Below are 23,257 nucleotides of genomic sequence, written 5' to 3'. Positions count from 1 at the left end.
AGCTGCCTCCTCTCAATGTTTCATATTTTATTCTATAAATGATCTGTAATTCTGAGAGATCATAGGAAGTCAGCCTCTCTCTCTCAATCTCTTTCCACCTCTTTCACCAATCCAATCTGCTCTCCATAACGTCAAGAGTCTTCACATGTTTGATTATGTTATTCGCACTGTCTGTACAATAAAAGGCACAGTGTTTAACCTGAGTTCTTTCATAGAGCTTTCTTTGCTGAGGCTTATTCTGCTTTAAATGAGCATCTGTTTCTCCAGTGGTTATGCTGTTTTCACTGCCTAAATGCCCTCACATACAATATAAATTAAAACCCATTGCCACTCTCAAGTTCTCTCTCATGAAAACCCATTGAGCACTTTGCCCATTAACTGTTCTCACTAATTTGACATCTTGTTCCTTGCATAGCATATTGCACATAATACTGAACACTGAGCTGTCAGTTTACACTGGGTAAAGGAGAGCCACCAGAAAGTTCCATGTCCTTTTGTCACCTGGAGTTCCATTCGTTACATTTTCACTGGCTACTTAGGGATGTATTGATGAGTTAAGACATAATGGTATTAATAAAAATTATTCATTTTCTCTCTTTGTGGCTCTCTTTCTGTCATGTTTTATACTCCTCTTCAACTCTCCTTTATTTCTCTCCTCCTCCTCACCTCCTCTATCTACCCCCTTCTCTTCCCTCTCTCTAGGGGAAATGGAAGAACTGGAAGCTCTCTGGCTCACTGGCATTTGTCACAATGAGAAGAATGAGGTTATGAGCAGCCAGCTGGACATTGACAACATGGCGGGCGTCTTCTATATGTTGGGGGCAGCCATGGCTCTCAGCCTCATCACCTTCATCTGTGAACATCTGTTCTATTGGCAGTTCCGGCATTGCTTCATGGGCGTCTGCTCTGGCAAGCCTGGCATGGTCTTCTCCATCAGCAGAGTAAGTGTTTCAATGTAGATATTCAGAGCTTATTAAGGGTGGTTTAGCCTTGCTCTGTGCTGAGCAGAGAGACCCAGGAGGCTGCTAGCTCCAGCCTTATGTAGCTAAGGCATGAAGCCAGTTCATGTGCACTTCCATAGGAGTCTGTGGGAGAGAATTTCAAGTGTTTCTAAGATGGGTGGGCCTATGCTTCATTCCATTTTAGACTCAGACATTTGATTTTCTACCAAAAGAGGTAGCATTCTCAAAATAGAAAATTTGACTTTTCCCTACTTGCCTCTTACATCACCACTGATTGATTCTATATAGGCTGCAATAATCACGCAACCCTTTGGGGAAAAAAATCATATTTTTCCTTAAATAGTGGAATGTCACATCTCTTATTATAATACACAAAGACACATTACTGGTGGTTTTACTGTGCCTATATTCTAACCACTTGTGAAGTACAGAGAATTAAAGAGCCTAAAGGTTGGATGTGGTCACAGATGCTTACAATCCCAACACTGGGGGACTGAGGCAGAAGGATCACAAGTATGTGGTGTGTGCGTGTGTGTTTGTGTGTGTGTTTGGCAGGGGTATAGATATATGTAACATTTAAAAGAGCCTAACAGAGCCCAAGTCTTGACTCATAAGAAATTTGTATTCCAAAAAGTTACTTAAATGGGGCAAGACTTCAGGCCCTTCTTTGTTTAGAGATCATCTTCATTTCTAACTATGAACCTCAGGTCACAAAGGGGAGTCTTCCAAGAGTGGGATTTTTCCAATTTTGTTAGTACAGTTGTGGAACTCATGTGTGAGTGGTACAATCAAATATCCTTTTAGGATAGAGGATTGTGTTGCAGATACGACTCAAAGGAGTTATGAAGGAAAACAGATTTCTCGTTAAATAGTTTCATTCTCTGGTCCTTTCCCTGTGGTGTTTTAGTGACAGGGAACAATCTCCTCATTTCCTCTCTAGCTGTCAGGCAATGCAGATGACTCAGTCACATAAGGACAGGGGAAGGGAACTGTGGGACTCCTGGTCCCTGGACCTTGGGTTCCACCATGCAGCCCTTCCCAGAGGCCACAGAAGTAACAGAAAAATCTCATGCATGGCTCTTTGATATGATCACTGTCTTTACCGAGGAGGACACTTGGCCTTTCCTCCCAGCCACTGTCAAGAGGTCAGAAGTAAGAAGCAGTAAGAGAGAAACCCCACCAGGAAGATCTTGTGTCTCCCAAGGCTTGACACTTCTTTGCCATATAACTATGGCCTTTTTTGGGGGGGGGGCTTTGGTCCTGCCCATTCAAATGAGAGTCCTCTCCAAATTAACCTTCTTGGATGTAAAGACATATTTTAAAGCTGCCTCTCCGTATAATTTACCTTGCCAGGGAGAAAGTCTGTTTGCCTTTCATGGCAGTACATAACAGGGGAGCGGTAGGCTAGCCTGATCTTGGACATGGGGAGACTGTCTACCCCGGAGAGCAACCCAGATTTTCTCGTGGATTCTGTTCTTCAATGCCCTGAACAAGTAGTTGTATGCCGGGTGTCCTTTATCAGTACTAATCCGACAGAACATTAATTATTTATGGTGATACTGAATGTAAGAAGGAAAGCAAGAGTTAACGAGTGAATAAAGGAGAGACCTCAACAAGAGAGTTATTTATTCACATTGAGCTCTTGATAGTTGTCCCAATTCTTCCTCCCACAGTGTTGGCCACAGCAGTAGAAAATGTTGCTTTGACCCCAGGGCTTTCTAGCTCTCTGTGTGAATTCAGCTCATGCTTAGCTACAGAACAGCATTGCTCCCTTGCTATTTTGCCAACCAAAATTCTAAAAACTGCTCAAAATTGGTCAGAGCTAGAAACAAGAAGCAGCGGCAAGCAGCATCAGCTAAGAGCGGCCAACCGGAGCAAAATGGCATCTGTGTACGTGAAGAAATGCCCTGTGCACTTGGTGTGAGTCTGCTCACACCGCTTGCTATATGTTTGCAGCATGGATTCTTTTGTAAAACATGAAAATCTGGGTATAAGAGAAAAAAAAAAAAAACAAAAAAAAAACAAAAAAAAAAAACAAAGACAGATCATGTGTAGAGTTCAGGCATAAATGCCATATCATCTATTTGTCCAAGTCCCTTGGTACGACCATTCCCCTCCCTGGTGGCCAGATTCCTATCCTTAGCTCATGATACGAATTTTGCTGAAACCAAGAGTCTACATCGCTAAGCTCCAAGTTCCATTTCTGTGAGTGTAGCACACTGCCTGCCTCGTGATTTTTCCGATCGTTGGCTTACCTCAGAAGACCCTCAGTGGTAGGGCAGTGTTGTTTTATCCTATGTTTCAGTGTCTCTGAACTCAATCTGTCCCATCCTATGTCCCTTCAGGGTATATACAGCTGTATCCATGGAGTAGCTATAGAGGAGCGACAGTCTGTGATGAACTCCCCTACCGCCACCATGAACAACACACATTCCAACATCCTGCGCTTGCTCCGCACAGCCAAGAATATGGCCAACCTGTCTGGAGTAAACGGCTCCCCTCAGAGTGCCCTGGACTTCATCCGTCGAGAGTCCTCTGTCTACGACATCTCCGAGCACCGCCGTAGCTTCACGCATTCAGACTGCAAGTCTTACAACAACCCGCCCTGTGAGGAAAACCTGTTCAGCGACTACATTAGCGAGGTAGAAAGAACATTTGGCAACCTGCAGCTGAAGGACAGCAACGTGTACCAAGACCACTATCACCATCACCACCGACCACACAGCATCGGCAGCACCAGCTCCATTGACGGGCTCTACGACTGTGACAACCCACCCTTCACCACCCAGCCCAGGTCAATCAGCAAGAAACCCCTGGACATTGGCCTACCCTCCTCCAAACATAGTCAGCTCAGTGACCTGTACGGCAAGTTCTCCTTCAAGAGTGACCGCTACAGTGGCCATGACGACTTGATTCGATCGGATGTCTCAGACATCTCCACGCACACTGTCACCTATGGAAACATAGAAGGTAACGCAGCCAAGAGGCGGAAGCAGCAATATAAGGACAGTCTGAAGAAGCGGCCCGCCTCCGCCAAGTCCAGGAGGGAGTTTGATGAAATTGAACTTGCCTACCGTCGCCGGCCACCCCGCTCCCCAGACCACAAGCGCTACTTCAGGGACAAAGAAGGGCTCCGAGACTTCTACCTGGACCAGTTCCGAACAAAGGAGAACTCGCCTCACTGGGAGCACGTGGACTTGACCGACATTTACAAAGAGCGTAGTGATGACTTCAAGCGGGATTCGGTCAGCGGAGGTGGTCCCTGTACCAACAGGTCTCACCTCAAACACGGAACAGGTGATAAGCATGGTGTGGTAGGTGGGGTGCCAGCTCCTTGGGAGAAGAACCTGACCAATGTGGATTGGGAGGACCGGTCTGGGGGAAACTTCTGCCGCAGTTGTCCCTCGAAGCTGCACAATTACTCCTCCACGGTGGCAGGGCAGAACTCGGGCCGGCAGGCCTGCATCAGGTGTGAGGCCTGCAAGAAGGCTGGTAACCTGTACGACATCAGCGAGGACAACTCCCTTCAGGAACTGGACCAGCCGGCTGCCCCCGTGGCTGTGACATCCAACGCCTCCACCACCAAGTACCCCCAGAGCCCGACTAATTCTAAGGCCCAGAAGAAGAATCGGAACAAACTGCGCCGGCAGCATTCCTACGACACCTTCGTGGACCTGCAGAAGGAGGAGGCCGCCTTGGCCCCACGCAGCGTGAGCCTGAAAGACAAAGGCCGATTCATGGATGGGAGCCCGTACGCCCACATGTTTGAGATGCCAGCTGGTGAGAGCTCCTTTGCCAACAAGTCCTCAGTGCCCACTGCCGGACACCACCACAACAACCCCGGCAGCGGCTACATGCTCAGCAAGTCGCTCTACCCTGACCGGGTCACGCAAAACCCTTTCATCCCCACTTTTGGGGATGACCAGTGCTTGCTTCACGGCAGCAAATCCTACTTCTTCAGGCAGCCCACGGTGGCAGGGGCGTCGAAAACAAGGCCGGACTTCCGGGCCCTTGTCACCAATAAGCCCGTGGTGTCGGCCCTTCACGGGGCCGTGCCAGGTCGTTTCCAGAAGGACATTTGTATAGGGAACCAGTCCAACCCCTGTGTGCCTAACAACAAAAACCCCAGGGCTTTCAATGGCTCCAGCAATGGACATGTTTATGAGAAACTTTCTAGTATTGAGTCTGATGTCTGAGTGAGGGGAGAGAGAGAGGTTAAGGTGGATATGGGAGGGATAGGGCTGTGGGCCGAGTGGTGCGCATGTCACGGAAAGAGTCGGGGGTGAACTTGGCTCCCATTTGCTTTTCTTGTTCTTTTAATTTCTCTATGGGATCCTGGAGTTCTGGTTCCTACTGAAGGCAACCCTCGTGGCCAGTACCATTTCTCTTCCCTCGCGCAGTTCTCTTCTCCCTACATCTGTCCACCATCCCTGTTCCCATGAGAGGACAGACCTGGCCTCAGTGTGGGAGGATGGAGAGGAGACAGGAAGTGCTGCCTGTATGCTTCTTCCTAGCGCAGAAGGGCCCTGAGCCATCCATTTTGAGTGAGGCTTTCCTGAAACTGCTCTCTTTGAGGAGGCCAGGAAGCAGCAGATGTCCTAAGGGAGGCTGTTTAGCTTCCTGCTCATACGAGAGAAGAGGCTTTTTGCTAAATTCTTGCTGCACAGTTGGCATCTGCCAAGGGACCATGTACCAAGCGAGGGCAGGAAGTCATTTTGTGCTTATACATAAGCCAAAACAAAAAAGTTTGCTTCACCTCCATAGGCCTCCTTGGTGGTGAGCCAAGAGGAAAGGCCCCCGGTAGAAGGAGGATTCCTGAACAAAGTGGCTTGCTCACTGCAGTAGTGTCCCACGGTGCATTGGAAACAAGAGCATGGAATCGTGTGTGCATATATGTCCGCATACACTTGCACCCACATGAAGTCAGGTGCCTCTGGATACAGAGAATGAAGTCTTGACTAGCTACTTCCTTCCACATACTTACACAATGTGCTTGTTTTGGCTTATATATAAACCACTGTCACAGGTTACTTGGATTGGGGCTATCTCTCCCTTTTCTCTTCTTGAGTAAGGATGAAGGTTCTCGGCATAGAGAAGATTCTTATAGTGTAGAAAAAAAAAAAACAACAAAAGAAAATGAGAGGAACTGAGTCGACCCTACAAAATAACTTGTCAGGAGTTGACTATGGTTTCTATCAGCTTCGGCAGAGGAGTTTTCAGTAAAGCTTAAAGAAAATGGACACAGCCATAAGTCTTTTATCCATACTCAGAGCAAAAGAACACTCTTTTAGGTATTTAGCCCCTTAACTGGCTGAGGTTTTGGGCGCGGGGAGGGGGGAGCTCTTCATATAAGGCTTTGAGAAGAGAGTCATTGAAGGTAGGCTAAGTGAGAGAGGGGGATGTGTTCAATGCTTTGATCCCTTCTTACTTAATCTACAGCTGAAAGAGCAGGCAACTTTCCCCAGGACTGGTGATAAGTGACAGGGGATAGATGACAGGCGAAAGGAGAGGAGGGGGGAGAGAGCTCCTCCCCAAAGGCATGTCTCTAGAAGCCAGAGAGAATGAGAGAGATTTGGAAGCGGGGCTTGGCTCCCTAGGAATGTGTCTCGAACTAATGTGAACGCTACAGACTGAAGACTTCCTCTTCTGAAACCCTTGTTTCCCTTTCAGATTGTACTACTAAACAGTAAGTGTGTGTGTGTGTGTGTGTGTGTGTGTGTGTGTGTGTGTGTGTGTGTGTGTGCACGTGGGTAAAACTCCAGGGATTGGGGTGCTGGCAGGTGTGATGCCCCTCGCTTAAAGTTGGAAAATTAAGAAGGGAAATGAATATTTGTCACTGCCTGTCCTGAAACTTGGGGTAACGGTGTTCTGTGGGTCAGTTCTGCTGTCCTGACCTCCCTTCTCACAGGGTGGTACCCAAAGAGCCCCGGGTCTGTTTGGAAGCTTGTCTGCAGGATTGCTCGCCTTGTCGCACACAGGACACATAAACCAGAAAGGTGCTTACCCTCCTCTGGAACGAAGCTGCCATGTCTCTTCACGTCACACCTTCCAGGGATGCTTCTTGCCTTCCTGGTCACCCTGCCTCACGGCCTTTCCTCATCCCCATCCTCGACTGCTGTCTCCCACCTTCCTCCTTGATTTTTACCTCAGTATCTTTCATTTAAAAGCCAACTGAAGGCCTTGTTTTCTTTTTTAAAATGAACGTGGGGGCAAGGGGCTGAACCTCTCAACAGTTTGGAGGGAGGAGCACCGAGTGCTTTACTTTAGGTTCCAGGAGAGACTCTGAGAGAGGACAGAGGGCGTGAGGTATCTCCCGGAGGAAGAACAAGAAGGGCCTTAGAATCATTGCTTCACTCTGGCTCTGTCCAAGGGTCAGGGGCTCATGCCTCACTCTTCCTCTTACCTCACCCCTTTAAAGTTTAAAAAAAAAAAAAAAAACCAAACCAACTAACCTAGCGAACAGCAATCTAGAAAATGGGGGGCTCTGATGGTCTCCACAGGCCACAGAAATCAAGATGGTGTTTATTTCATATGTAAATATTTTGTTTTCTAATTAATTTTGTATAGATAAAGTGTTCTCCTGTGAGTATTCAGGGTGTTGAGCTGGAGGGAGTGGGGTGGGGATGGGAATGAGGGGGAACTGTTTCATTATGGGTTTTCCTTTTCTGTTGGGAGGAACTGTTGGATATGGCCTTTGCTTCAGAGTGTCTGGGGAAAGTTAACGGGAACAGAAGCCACTATGGCGAAGGAGGCAGGGGGAAAGTCATTTCTGTCCATGCCCCATCTCCAAAACCTGTCTTCCTGCTGGTCTGTGAGAAGTGATCATGCACTTTGGTCTGAGTTCTGCTGGGTCCGAATCAGCTGGAAGCAAACGGTGGTCTGACCTTTGTCTTCTGGAGACCATAACAAACCATCACTCTGTAAAAGATGAGCTGGTGGCATCAGATTTTTTCCTGTCAGTACCCGGGCTTACAAAGGTTCCCCAAAGGGCTCGAAAAAGAACTGAGGTGGTTATCTCCCATTCTTGGCATGCCTGAGAGGTTTCAGGAAACTGGATTCCAAGGAATCTCACAGCAGCCTTCTCTGAGACTTACCACTCATCTTACCATTCTGATCTCTCATGCTGCAGCACCTGACCCCTTCAGGCACACCCCCGAGGCAATGTCCTCTAATTCCGCATGTGGTTTCAGGCTGTAGAGGGATAGCAATGGATGCATGGATCTTACAGATATACATGCTTTTCTTGAAAAGGTTGCCAAATTCCCTCAGAACTAGCAAGATAGCTAAAATTATTTTCAGAAATGGGGAAGTGGGTTTGTGTGAGGGACAGTAACAACGGTGGCTTTGTAGTTGCCTTGTTCTCCTTACTGCCGTCAGGGAGGGGCTGTTTTGTTCAAGTCAGGTGCCCTAAATATGATTTGGGGCTAACCAGACAAATAGAATCTCTTTCACTGGGTTGCTTGTTTTGTGAAAAATAGCAGTCTCTCTCTCTCTCTCTCTCTCTCTCTCTCTCTCTCTCTCTCTCTCTCTCTCTCTCTCTCTGTCTCTCTCTCCTTCCCCCCTCCCTCCCTTCCTCTTTCCCTCCTCTCCTCTCCTCTCCTCTCCCCCTTCTCTCCCTCCCTCCCTTTCTCTCCCTTTTCCCCCACCTTTCATTCCTAATTGATATACCCAGCCACACTGCATTCTCTCTCCTACCCTCCTCCACCAGAGGCTGCCATCTGGATAATTTAACAATCCTAAACCCCCCTTTTTGGCCTCAATTGATCATCTTTCTCCAACTGGATACTTGAATTTGGACCAAAGTAAGGTATTCATGGCCTGCTCTAGAAAGAAAAAGGAAATGGAATTTGTCAAGTTTTAGATACGAAATTCTATAATAGCAAGTCAGTTAAATACATATGAATTTAGCAGCCGTGCCCATCTCCTTCACCGATCGAGATGGACCAAGACCTAATCCATCCAAAACTGTGAGGCTCTGCAGAGCCTTGAAGAGCATCTTGTGTTCCACAGTGTCCTTCCAGAATCCATGCTTTCTCTCATGAGTGCCCCCTATCTTTCATTGTGGAAGTGGGTTGATGAGTATGTCCCACATCACTCCATTTAGTGGCCGTGCTGCCCCATCAGCATGTCCGGTGACCTCAACAACCTGACCCTTGAATTTGCCTGAGTGAAGATGTGCACACCCTTACAGAGTGCTGCATGTGCAGTGGACCTTGTTGTTTCCAAGTTGTCACTGTGTATCCTCAGCCAGAACTTGGGAAACATCCTTAGTGTGTATTCCCCTGTACTGGCCACAGCCATTTTGTGATTGGGGGGGAAAATCCCAGATGATCCCATTAAATGTTGGTGGTGTCAGTAGTGCCCAAACGCATGTGTAAAATAGGAGTCCTCTATACAGTGACGTGAATATCACTCACCCAGTCTTCCATGGCCATCAGGAATTGCCCCAGGGAGAATTCTCTGCAGAGTGCTGGTCACCTGCACCTCTCATTTAAGAGCTAGGGTTTCTTTTGTTTTGTTTTTGTTTTTTAGTTAGTTCAAGATTTAGGGACAGAGTAACTGTAATGCTTGGGCAAAAGCCTTTGGAAAAGATTTCCTGAACTCACTTTATTATTCTTTTTTTGGTCACTGTTTCTGAAAAGGCCCTTTCTTTACTTGGCACCCTGTGCGTGTCTGCTTTGGTGTACTGGGAGTGATTCACATGTGTGCGTAAATGATGTGTTGGCAGTTTATCAGTGAATGTGTTCAGTGTTTCTGGGCATTGTGGCCATACTGTATGTTCCCAAAGCCATATAGAAAAATGTATGACCTGGGGTTGCTGAAACACATGGTATTGCCTTTGCTTTCTTCACTTCGGCAGCAGAGAGTCTTCTTGCTGCCTAAGGGATTCTTTAGGGGGCAAGCAGCACCCTGAGGTGGACGGTCACAGTGGAGTGGCTCTGGCCTTACCAGTGGCAAATGAGCATGGGGCTTTTTTCCCAGATCCTTAAAGAGCCTGCCAACAGCTTCCCAGGCAGATTTCCTGCGTTAGGCCTGGGCTGTCTGTCCATCTGCTGCTGAAATGAAGGCATTCCCAGGAAGAGTGACATACTAAGCCATATTAGGGATTTGTACATTTAAAACACCTAATCTACATTAGGATTTTCATTCCTTTTCCTGGGAATAAGCTGTACTATACCAGCAGGAGAAAGCAACAAGAGCAAAGGGCATCATGAGCAGCAGAGCAGGGAGAAAGGAGAAAGGGTCCAGACAGCTGGTCATTTGAGCCATGCTTCATCTCTACCTGTTCAGTTGAGGCCCACAGGACCCTTGCTCAGGAGTTCCACGTGGCACTTATTTTCAGCACACAGTCGTGTACATAGTTTATAGACAGCCACCTTTGACCCCGTGTAAGGCAGCAAAGAATTGTGACTCAGGAATCAGAAGACGGGTGCCTCTCCTCAAATACAAGATACTGAGTCGAGAGCTGCAGAGGGAAAACGCCCATTCACACTTAGTATACAGTCCACTAGCATAGTATAAAAATTACTGAATTATCTCCTCTCTGTTCCAGATCAAGTAATCTGCTAACTGACTTGCCCACATTCTAAACTCTCCTAGTTTCCTTCTCCATACTCTCTGTGAAGGAGCCAACTGACTCTCAGGTGCTATTTAACCTGTGGGCCTATGTGATTTGGTTGGGTCAGTGCTGAAATGTACATTTGTCATTCTGGGGGCTTCTAACATTGATCTGGGATTCCATGTAGTTTGGGAGGTGGCCATATATAAGGTCACAGGCTGAATGGCACATCCTACCCTCGTCCCTTTCTAACCACATTTGCTCAGTCACACAAAGTCCCTGTGAGTTCAGTGGCTTGGAAGATAACCCACCTACTCCCACAACAAAGCCCCAGCCAAAGCCTTAGGGGAAAGTTAGTGCTTCTGCCTTGCCTTGGAGAGAACAATGAAGTCAAGGCGTTCCAGGTAGCAATATGGAAGCAAGGGGAAGTAACTTCCCTCGTGTTGGGTTGTCAAAGCAATGCCTGGAGTGGAAGGGGCATGTCAGGAATCTTGTGCGTCTCTCTGCCACCGTGTCCTTGTGCACTGGTGTCGGAGCCAATCGTTGGGAGCCGATAGTGGTATTCCACATCTTGAGTTTGCTGGTGTGACTGGGAGTGGTGGTGCTGATGGGACTGGAAAATGGAGAGCAGAGTGGATGGTAGCGTTCCTCACAGTCTTGGGATGCTGGGATATAGCATCACTTTTGGCAACAGTGAACGTGGCATTTAGTGCAAGGGCCAAAGCTACAATGAAAAAGCACAATTCTAAGTCCATTACAACACTGTTATTTTAAAGATGTGGTTTCCAACCAGAACTCTGCTTAACAGTTAATAATTATTTTAAGGTTGTGATTTAAGGGGTGGTATAGAAAGAAAAATAAATTTAAAAGCTCTATATAAATATGTAAGTTAAAATAAACCAATGTCTGTTGAGCACTTATTATGTCCCTGAGCTAGTGCTGAGAAGTATATAAAAAGTTTTAAAATGGAGTATGTTACACTCGTGTAGGATATGCAAATGCACAAGTATAAAATATTTAAATGTATGTATTATGTATATATTAATAGGCGTGCATAAATTTCCATGATTATACATGCAGGTTTAATATTTTCTGGTTTCAGGGTTTGTGTCAAAGATATCCATTATGTTATTTAAGAATACCACAGAGATTCGACTCTCCACATCAGGGCCAGGGCTTGACCACTCCTTCTGGAATTACGACACCTTCTAGAGCTAACACTCAGAAACTCTGGTCGCAGCCTTGCGTTTTCTTTGTTCTTCTTTGGTAGCTTCTCAACTGAGTGTTCCTCGCCCCTGTGGACCAAACTCCCCTTGGTGATCTTTCTGAGGTACACTTCAGACAGTCTACTTTCACTCTCATCCACACAGCTGACTGTTTCATCCCAAAAAAAATCTGGCAGCCACCTGTAAGAACAACTCTCTCCAGTCAATTGGACTCTTGAATCCCTGACTGTTTCTGTCTGTCTTTGCTCTCCCAAACTTCTAAATGGAAAGACTTTCTTCACGTCCGTACCCAATGCACACAGCTTTGCAACCAGTCTATAATCTGCTACTCACCTACAAACACTGAGCAGCAATGCCACAATGAGAGTCTTGCTACAAAACCCAGGAGCGTTTTTTGTTTGCCTGCTATTTGCCCTTAGAGGTTAACCTGAGTTGAGCGGTGGAAGGTGGCACATTCTGATGCGCATCTTAGCTCAGTTTCTCTGTGAGCTGCCTCCTTTCTGCTCCTGCTCTGCCTAGACTTGGTGTGTGTTCTCAGTTTGCCTCTCTCCATGTCAACTCCTCAGGACATTTCTGACTTCCATGACATTCATGGTTCTGAGTTAAGATGAATTTTCAAATCTCCACTCGTAGACCCTAATTTTCTCTTCAGCTTAGTGCATACATTTCTGATTGCCCCACTTCAGATTGGCCCAAATATCCAGATCTACCCCTTCAAACCCATCATAATTAGCAGATCTCCTTCTGGCTAATGACACCACTGTTCTGTTACCACACAAAGGTTGTGGCTCCATCATGGCCCTGATTTTGCACACGGGACCATTTGGAAAACCTATTGATTCTCACTGTAAAGTTCTTTGGCCTCTGTTTGTCCTTCAGGCTCTTCCCTCCTGCAGATTATTTCATCGAGGTATATCATTCTTCCAGCAATTTATGTTGCAGTCTACTCTCAGCAGCTTGTACTTTGTAACCATAGCTACCCTATGTCATCCCTAACCCAGAATACAAACCTTTAATGAGCATCTCTTGACACACTTTTCCAGCAGGCAGGACTGATGGTCCTTTTTCTCTGTGTTCTCCTGGCCACAGCAAAGTTAAATTACAAACTTGTCCCTTCATATTCCTTACTCCTCTTTTCCCAAAATGCCCTGCTTCCAACTCTCTTCTCCCTTCTTTCTTGCAAATTCACTCCTTCTATTTAAGTCTTCAAAGACAATGATAAATAGCTATAGCATCTATTTCCTTTACAATCTGTGCGCAAACAATTAGGCGTTTTATGAATGCCCATGACACTTTAATTTTATCTCCTGGGTGGCAACCATCAGAGACCATCTTCATAGTTATTTGGTTGCTCACGATATCTTCTCCACTAGATTCTAAACAAGCGAGACATCTACTAACCTTTTATTTCCTATATTACCTAACAGGGTGTCTTGTATATGAAGGGTACTAGTGAATATTTGATATTACAAATTCTCTGGGGTCCTCCTTCTTTGTTGCTTAATGGTTATTAATGTGTCTCTGCACTGATGAATGCCCACAAAGTAAAGGCCCAAAGGATAGACTGGGAGGATCCTGATTGAGTGTGGGGTGCTGGGGCCTTCCAGATGCTCTGTGTAGAGCTGGTGTCTGGACACATTACTGTCCTGAGCGAGCCTGGCATGACCTATGTTGGGATTGGCATGACTCAAGGGTCAGACAGCTGTTTAGACACTTTCACTGACAGAAGGGCTTCGTTACCATTCAAGCTCATTAAACCACAGCTTTGTGGACCTCAAGAAGTTGTCCAACAGGACCAATGAGCTTCACTGAGTGCTGGAAGTGTCCACCTTTGTAACTGGGAGGCCAGACCTGCAGTCAGAGGCTGTTTGTTCTGCTTATGCCCTTGTCTTGTGGATGATTTTTTTCTCACTCTTTCTGAGGCTTTACAGCATTGAGGTTATTAAACACATTACCTCTGACATGTACATCTCAAGTGAAAATATGTCAGAATTTTAATGACTTGTTCCAGAGAGAGTTCTAGTGTCTCAAGTCCTCTTTGCTCTGTAAATATGATTAGATTCATTGCCCTAGAGGAGAGAGCATCATTCTGGCCTCATGACCTTCTTGTCCTCAATTCTTTATGCAGCCTTCACTTGTAGCCTCGGTCCCTCAGTTTTACTTAACAACCTCACTCATTTGTTCTAGCTCCTGTCTGTCTCTACCTCTGAAGGAACTCTTGGGGCAGATCCTGCCATTTTACTTAAGCTTCTCTGGTACCAGATGATATTCTTTTTCTTTCTCCTTGCCAACTTCCTCTATAAATCTCATGATGTCATTGATCATGAATTATTTTCCTTTGGGAAGCATCTTCTGCCACTGAGTGCTAATTTAAAGCATGCTGTAGTGAACCTAACTCAAATACATTACAGGCAGTGACAAGTCTGCCTTTCAAAAACCCAGACAGAGTTCATTCTTCATCAAGACAAGCAGAGGTAGACTGATTATTGCTGGCAACCTGGGCTACACCTTGCCACAACTTAGGAGATAGCTAGTAAAGGTTAAAATGTTAAGTCTAAAGGGATTGAGGTTTTTTTCCCCCAAGAACTAATAGTTGTAGATAGCATTAATCCTTACAATGGAGATAATTAACACTTTAGAGAAAAATCCATCTCATGATATTATGAGACATTTGTTTTAAGCAATGAAACAGACTGCCACTAACTAGTAGGTGTGTGGAGAGACAGATGTTCTCTCAAAGAAGGGCATCCATGAATTTCTGCTGGACCAGACCAACATTCCATGCATTTTCATGGCCATTTTATTTTCTATCTTATCCTGTTCTATTCTCCTCTTTTTCTTAACCAGTGCCTGTGAAGTATAGTGAAGGCAAATAGTAAGAGGCCAATATAGGAATTTCCTTCATGTCACAAGGAGAGCTGGGGGCCAGTTGGTTCCTGGCTTTGAGGATCCCGTCAGGAAGCAAAGACCCCCCACAAAGACCAGACTTGAGGATGACAGGCTCCCAGATGCCCATTCTTTTGGCCACATCCAATCTGCAAAAACCTCACCTTAATGCTGAAGCATAGTTTCTAGGTGTCTCCCAAATGCAGAGAGAACTGTACTTTCTGTTTACCTGTTTTGGTTGTAACCTGAGAGGCAGAAGCAAGGCAGATTAAAAATGAGGCATATTGCAAAGCATTTTCTAATGGCCCATTTCAAAGTACTCAGGGACTTGAAGCCCTTTGATTCATTGTGGAAATGCCAGGAGAGGTGTCCAGAAAAATTCTGTGTCCTGGAGTAAGGCAGCTGGACCCAGCTTCACCTGTGAGGTCCTGAGTGCTTACAGGAAGTCTGCCAACACGCCATCCCTGATTCATTCTTCTGGTTCATTGGATGACACCCAGAGAGCTGTTGCTCACCACCCTGGGCACAAAGGACACAGCTTGTCCTACCAGCCTTGCTGTGGCTTGTTAACTTTTGTGAATCTGTCTACCTTGGTAGGAGGAGGCTTGGGGTGTGGCGTCTGACAGGAGTGGAGCTGTAGGAGATAATGGCCACAGCGATGTGAAAGCGGCACAGTGGCCTGCTTCCTTCAGATAATGATTATTCTAGACCTCCAAAGGGGTTCTTTCAAAAGAAAGTAGAAGAGAAAACATGTCCTCCCAAAGCCTCAGATCTTGTCAGACTAGTTTATGTAGCAGCCATTGTCACATTTTCATTCTAATTATTTAATGAATTATTACCAATAATCATTTTCTTTTGAATCCAGGGCTATTTTAATGTTCCCTTTGGATGTGGTATAAGAAACATTGGCAAGCTGGAAATTATGTCACTTTGTTGCCTCTGTCTGAATTGTATTCTCAATTTTTTTTTTCTGAGACAGGATTTCTCTCTGTCCTGAACTCATTTTATAGACCAGGCTAGCCTCAAATTCACAGAGATCCACTTGCCTCTGCCTCCTGAGTGCTGGGATTAAAGGCTTGCATCAGCACCACCTGGTGTGTTCTCAAGCTTATAAATAGGTTTCCTGTTCTTCACACAGTTGCATGTAATTAGATGAGCCCTTTACCATGAGTATCCTCATATGTATGTATCTCAATGCCACCTCTCAAACACACATGCACGCACACATACAGATATGCACACATGCACACACACACACACGCACGCACACACGTACACATACATGGGTGCACGTGCTGTTAGAATGAGAAGTTGAGGTACATATGAATGGTAATGCATACTTGACATCTGGTGTTTCTAAACAAGAGCCTGACCAGTACAGTTCCATTAACACCCCAGCTTGTACTCTGATGACCAATATGTACATAATTGGGCATCTTAGACCAGAGGAAATAAATCCGTTTCTCATAGCCCTTGAGACTCTTCGGCATTTTAAACAACCAGGGCAATGAATTCAATATTGGGTTACATGAGTTCAGTCTTGGCAACAGGCAAAAGTAAGCGATCACTAAGACATGTGTAGCTAATGCTACAAAGAAGGTACAGGGCAGTAGCCATTTCCAGCATGATGGAACTGCCTTTTTGGAGAAGGGTAGTGTTTGTGGAATCACCAGCAGTGCACTTGGATCTTCATCATATTTGACTTCTGGAATATTCTAAGTAAGCCAAACACATCAGTATGCAGATATGGGATAATTTATCATCACTATTTCTCCTTTACATGGAAATATGGTGAGCTTTAGTGGTACAGATGGACACACTGAAGCTGGATACATTGGAAACTGAAAGCTTTTATTATAAATTATGTGAATATTGAGGCCCAGTCTGTCTCAGAAAGTCACGCTGCACTAGTCTCCTAATTCAAGTATTTAATACCTAACAGTGGAAAGAAGTCATGAAACCCAGGCAGCTGATTTAATCAAATCTTTTGCACAAAATTCATCTTCCCAGATCCCCACCCCACCCACCTTCCACAATGCTTTAGTCTACAGAAACCAATCAAGTGGTGGAACAAAACAGGCATCTGCAAAGTGGAGATAGAAAAAGTTCTGTAAGGAAGGAAATTTGAGGAGCAAATCAAGATGTTTGAATTTTGGGAGGTAAGACATGAAAAAATCTTTTATTATTCAAAAATTCATATAGAATGTAACCAGCCCAAATCTCCCAAATTGGTATCCTAGGAAGGGAGCTGTTAGGTATGTGTAAACTGGTCATGAAATGCTGAAGGCATCAGTAGTATGGGCCAACCCACAGGGAAGGCAGCTTCAAAACAGAATCATTTATTTTCATATCCTGGGTATTTGTATCTAATTTAGCTGAGTTCAAACGTATCCTATTACTAATATCAAGGCATGAGTTGGTTTTGGAAACATTGAGTACAAGAACTATGGTGCAACTGATATGCAATGGGCTTCTAACAAAAGACCTGATGTCCCCAGAACCATAATGAATAGAGATTGGCTGCCCAAATCATGAAGGAAAGGGAGCCACAACACCTGCAGCAAATAGTTGTGAGACTTTGATTTTGCCCCAAGGTTGTAACGGTAAATTGTTTAGCAACCACAGCTGAAGGACTCCCACAGCTTCCTTCTCTTGCAACCTACCTTCTTACTGATGAGTGGAAGCAAGCCTGGAAGCTACCCACCTTTCCAGAGAACAGCAGTCTAAAATTTACATCTCAAGATATTCTATTCCATATACAGAACATTCTGCTTATTCCAAGAATGGTGAAAAGCTCTACCTTAACGTAGGCTTTAACCAGTTTAATCAGCCTATTGTGTTCCAGTGAGGACGCTGGCAAATGGAAGGTTCAGAGTGGTAAGAAATCTATGCCATCACTTTTATAGTGAGGATATCCCAAGAACCTAGTTCAAGGGCCTGGAGTGGGAAGAGGAGGAAGTTACTCATCCCCAGGCAAGGGAGGAGGAGTTGAGACTAGCAAGTGAATGCTCCTCAAACTGAAGATTTAGAATCAAGTTGCTGACAAATAACTCTCCTACCCCTTTGCCCCCTGATAGCTGGCATAAGATCATTTAGGTATGCTTAGCCAGCTAAGAAGGAGGGCAGCAGCCCATTTATTCTACCTTGATGCCATGATGACTTCGTTTTTCTCATGAGTTGCATTGCCAACATCATGATGCTCTTTACGAATGGATAACAGGGCCAAGACCTGCTGGGTGTTGGAGCATCTTCCTCCCCTGAGACTACCACTCCTTCTCTGGTGCTATACTCATATTCATTGTGGGATAGAATAGAAATAGGATTCATAGGGCCCTGAGGGCATGGCTGGAGAATTACCTAATTGGAACCACAAAGCTCTTGTGCTTAATATTAAATATTAAAGTGGAAATGAAAAAGGCAATCCTCAAGCAAAGCTGCCCACAGTACAGATTGGGGAAGCATTATGGAAAAAGTTTTAGAAAGCAAATCCCTATCTACCCAAGGCCAAAGCAGCCAAGCTGAAAGTATGTACAGGACCAGGGTAGCTTCATATTTTGAGTGTACTATAGCTGCCATGGATGCTTCTTCTGCAAAGACAGAAATGGGTAAAAGTCTATTTCAGAGCTTAGGACTCTCTCCTCAGCAGCAGTGTCCACAGGAACCTAACTTCCTTGTCACTGACCTTGAGAACAGAATGTATCTCCTCTCCTATTGTAGATCGACTTTTTTCCCAAGCCAAGCTTGTCTCACCAGTTATTGAGTCCTGGGGTAACTTATAATCTTGTCTGTCACTTCCTATTGAAGAACAATCCTTAAAACCTGTTTGGATAAGGCCTAGTGGATGCAACTAGTTACCTGGGTGGAAGTTGGACATGGGCAATGAGTTTCAACACCGAGAGAGAGAGAGAGAGAGAGAGAGAGAGAGAGAGAGAGAGAGAGAGAGAGAGAGAGAGAGAGCGCCCTGGTGAAATGTACCTGCCCAGTAATTTGTAATCTAATCAGAAAGTCAGAGAGGTTTTGTAGCCGTGCAGCATCTTTCTTTCACTGAAACAAGATGGAGCAGTACTAGTCTCTGCATCTTCTGTTCATGTCCCTCTGGGGTGCCAAATGTGCTTCTCTTCCCAGAGAGATAAATCGGGCCAAAACCAACATCCCAATGCTCTGTGTCTGTCTTCTGCCTATCTTTGTTTCTTTTTTCATATTATCTGCCACATGATGGAGAAATCTGCACAGCCATCACCAATGAAACACCATACTTGCAAAAAAAAAAAAAAACACAGTACAGAAATTCACTGAGAATGAGTAGGATCAGCATGTTTCATTTAATCCCAGTGGTCTTTGGGGAATCTTATTCTGTCTGGCTGTAATCCATCTCTCCTCTGAGGCCCTTTCCTCTTAAAAGCCGTGATTACAACATAAATTTCACTGCTTCATATTTGACAAAAGCTATGCTAGGGAATTGACCCCTGAATGCTCATTTTAATAGCTCGTTGAAAAGCAGGCTTTACAGCTGACAACAGCTTTTCTAGGCCTGTCCATAGAAATCCTTCTTTACCTCCCTGCCTCTTGCCATATCTCCCTACCCCACTTCTTGATTTGGGTCTCCCTCTCTACCTTGTTTTCTCCTTATAGAAGAGTGTGCTCCTTAAATTGGGTTCTTATTTAAACAGACTGCTCAGAAAACGATCTGAGAATAATATCTCACTGGCTTTCTTCTTAATTTGGAAAGAAGGAGATGAAAGAAAATAGTAAGCAAGAAAGCAAACACGGCCTTGTCCTCAAACGCTTCAACTCAAGGTCAAGAGCTGGGAAAGTGAGTGCTCTCAAGTGAGAGCCTGAGGACCCGCTACAGGAGAGGGATGTGTTCTAGAATATTAAGCAGCCACTGAGCAGGTCCACATGGGCTTTGGTCAAGATGATTTCTGTGTGCATGAAGGCATTAATCTCTTGCTCTCGCTCTCTCCTTCCCGTATCCCTCCTTTTCTGTGTCACTTCAAGTCACAGGATCTGTGAGGGGGAGAGGTTTGCTTTAGTTTGAGCACCCTGACGGTGTTGCAGTATCCCCAGATCTCCTTTGCCCTAGGAACAGAGGAAGCCAAATGCTTCCATCTCTCTGCCAATGAGTTGTTGCACGTTGGTTCTGAATTGTTCATAATCTACGCTATTAAAACGAGAGAAAAACAGAGTGGAAAATAAACTCAGTGACAAGGAGAACAGAGCATGGTCCTGAAATAATGTTCTTCACCAAGCTGAGAAAGATGCCAGAAGGAAAAGAAGAAGGGTAGACAAGAAAGGGTAATATTCATACCGAGATGCTCTGATTATCCCCATTAAAAAAATATTGTCTGCCATCTCCATGGGCTCTAGTGGAAAGAGAAGCCTGCTGCTGCTGACTGCTCAGAAATGGACGTAGATTTTAGAAATAGTCACAGGCTTCCCTGCAAGCGCACATCCACAGACCTCATGGCAGAATGACCATCTCCAGCCTAGAAAATTCTGAGTAGAGGAGCCACATACTCATGGTAATTGCAATTACTCAATTTGAGAAGCCAAAGGGCACAGAGGAGAGGAAAATATATCAAGGGAATAGCGTTAGCTTAAGCTTTTCTATTTCTTCATCTCCTTCACTTTTAACATGGGTTGGCATCACAAAGTTAGGTCACCTTTGAGAGACAAAATCTTTTAAGTGAAATTATATCTTCCCATCCTGGTGAAAACACAAAGATGTATAATCTGATTACTGTTTACTCCAGAAAGGAAATTGGCAGATGCAATTACAAACAGGCGTTTTATAGACTGCCTTAATCCTGATTCTTACGCATATTAACATGGAATTTGCTGGCTCGGACCTGATCTTTTAAGCTGTAAAAGCTCACCAGAAGGGAACTAGATCTTGTGTTCCTGAACCAACTTGGTTAAGAGCATGAAGCAATGCTCCCAAGGGTTTAATCTGCTAACTCCATTATAGCGGAAGGCACCTGGGAAGTGGGCCACAGAGGAGGAACAGCACAGGGGCTCGGGGCAGGGGGGGGGGAGGGGAGGGTCATAGGGACAGAGACCAACTGCTTAATGAGACTTAGGTCATTTTTTGATTATTAAAAATAAAAATATACAAGGTCAATTCTTAGATCCAAAGTGAGCTTCCGTGTTTGCTTAAATAACAGCTATGCAGGATTTTAAGCTTATTCGTTCTCTTGGAAGAGGAGTCTTTGTGGTTTACTTTACTTTTTATTGAAAACTGTATTTGGAAAATGTTTGTCTGCAGTTTTAATTCTCGGACTGCTTACTGAATCCAAACGCTATGCCAGGATGGTCTAGGTGCCAGGAGTGGACACTACAGAAGAGTCTGTGTCCCTTGAGGCTCATGCATCACTGAGAGGAAAATGTTCCTGTGATGGTGACTATAAGATGCTTACCAAACATACAGGTGACAAGCAGATTATGGATCTGAATATCCAAGCTTGAAGCCCAGGTACCAGGGAGGGATTTTTTTTAAATAGCCCATTTTGTGAGGAACAGAATGATCCTGTAGAGACAGGACATTGATAGGGCTTAGAAAGAGAAGATGCCGACAGGCGTAACGTCTATGATGAGTGAAAAAGGATGGAATCTAATGCGCAAACAGAAGGCTGGGGGTACCAAGCTTACTGGTGTTTTTATAATAGAGAGACTGTGGTATTGGCACAGGTGCAAGAAGGTAGACTGACTTGGGATCAGGTCTGTCTTGACTGATGATTCTTGAGTGAAATACAAAGGGACTTCATCAGCTCTGAGAGGTAATTCAGGACCGTTTCACTGATCAGTCCAGGCTCAAGGCTAGATTTGGTTGCTGTATGTGTTCTTATAAGGGAGAGAGCTGAACTAGTCTGAGAATGGCAGTGTTGAGCACGAGAGCTGCCTCCAGACTGGCTCTGTGACAAATGTGTGACAGGGAAGCACAGGGCTCAGTAGAACAGCTGGAACCTCCATGAAGAGTCGAGAAGGTGACAGAAATCATCAGGGTGTGTGTGACAGTGGGGGCCATTTCTTCACAGGAAGGAGTGAAGCCGAGGAGGGATGGAAGATGGGCTGCAGTAGGAGATGGCTGTTTTTATCTGTGGATGAAGGTCAGAATGGGCCCCTCCCTGTGACTCCCAACTTTATGGGTCGTTAAGGTTGGTGGTGGCAGCCTTTACCAGTTCAAAGTGACAAGGCTGCATGTGCTGGGCAACGCCTTGTAAGCAGTATGTGGCACTCTGGTGGTTCATCAGTAACTCCCCAAGCCACACCTGCCTTTCAGTTGCCTCTAAATTGCTGCTGCAAAGTTCCACTTTTGCTTGTTTATTTGCTGGCAGACAAAGTCCAACCCTCCTGCCTCAGCCTCCTGCATGCTGGGCTTGCAAGCATCGACACCCACATTCACTCGTGGTTTGGCTCTGCATGTTGTCATAAACGTCATTAGGCGTGACCCTGGATGGAAACTGCATAACGACCCTTTACCTCCAGGAAGACATATTTCACCATACATCTTGCCCTTTCTGCTTTAAAAAGCTTTCAGCTAGGTTGCTTTCCTTGGGGGTGGGAAAATCAGAATTCTTTGCTTGGATTTGTCTTACTCATTGTTCGTCTTTTTAAAAGAAATCTAAGGGAACAGCAAACAGCTTTGCTTCTGTCCGAGTCTTGCAAATGAAGGTTTTCTCTGACTGATCATTTTTATTCAGTGTTTTTCTTTTGTGGCAGAGAACAATAGACCAGGCGCATTAGGAAATGGTTGGACACCCTTCAAAGCCTTCGAGGGGGGATATTTTGGATGATTAGGATGACTGGTTAGGGTAGAAGGGTGTTGAATGAGGCTTATGGGGGGCGGGAAAGGGGGGAGGAGTACTTTGAAGATAATACTGGAAAATATAAAGACTTTGACCAAAGGAGGCGGCAGAGGGTGGGAGTGGGGCATACTGTTTTGAATATGGAGATGTAGCAAACATAAAATAGATCTTGCCTTCTCTGCAACATTCCATACATGTCTGACACCAATGACAGACTGATCATATTTTATTTTCTGGGCCTTTAGAAAACTCATAATTTGAAGAGACAGTAGGCATTTCTCCTGACCCAACAGAATCTTGAACAGAGCGTAGTGAAATCCGAACTGCCGTGCTGATTCCTGTGTCACTGTTCGTCATGAGGACACACCCTCCGGCTTCCTCCCAAAGACTGGCTGGTGTGCACCGTGGCTCACCTAATGCCTGTCTTCAGTTCTGCGTTGGAAGAACACTAGAGCCAACTCAAGGGCTTATTCCATGCTTTGTGCATTAGTGCTGGCTAGAACTCCTTCAGCAAAGAATAGGGAAGCCAAAGCTACAGGGTTGGGGGAGAGGTGGGGAGTCTCCTCACTGCTTTCCTTCCTGCCCAGCAGGAATCCAGCTTTTCAAAGGTAAACTGAACATAGCACAGCAGCTTCCATCTGCTGAGATAACCCCTCCTTCAGGCTGTCCCACCAACATAATTGGGTAAGAATCTGTGGGAAGTGGGGGGGGGGGGGGGTTGAACAAAGGAGAAGGACTCTTAAGTGAGAACTTTGTGACTCAATGACCACCCCAACATTCATCCATTAGAGTAGCAATTGAACCTGTGGAAGCACGTGC

The 23,257-nt window shown here is 45.3% G+C and overlaps 1 protein-coding gene across 3 annotated transcripts in view; it reads left to right on the top strand.

The window, feature by feature from the left end:
• Grin2b (glutamate ionotropic receptor NMDA type subunit 2B) overlaps positions 1–22,812 on the top strand; it is a 454,116-nt gene extending 431,304 nt beyond the window's left edge. Inside the window, exons 12-15 of one of the 3 annotated variants that reach the window (XM_051155469.1) lie at positions 703–941; positions 3,308–4,742; positions 21,668–21,739; positions 22,684–22,812. In XM_051155469.1, the coding sequence (XP_051011426.1) occupies positions 703–941; positions 3,308–4,742; positions 21,668–21,739; positions 22,684–22,694 (1,757 nt within the window). In that variant the 3' untranslated portion in view covers positions 22,695–22,812. Of the gene's footprint in view, positions 1–702; positions 942–3,307; positions 6,272–21,667; positions 22,089–22,683 lie in introns of those variants that run through there. The other 2 variants (XM_051155468.1, XM_051155467.1) reach the window with 2 other exon arrangements.
• Positions 22,813–23,257: the final 445 nt, after the last annotated feature.

This window comes from Acomys russatus, chromosome 13, assembly GCF_903995435.1.
Source record: "Acomys russatus chromosome 13, mAcoRus1.1, whole genome shotgun sequence".
NCBI classification, from domain to species: Eukaryota; Metazoa; Chordata; class Mammalia; order Rodentia; family Muridae; genus Acomys; species Acomys russatus.
Note: the sequence above shows the minus strand (reverse complement) of the source record. Positions and strands in the feature narration are given on the sequence as shown.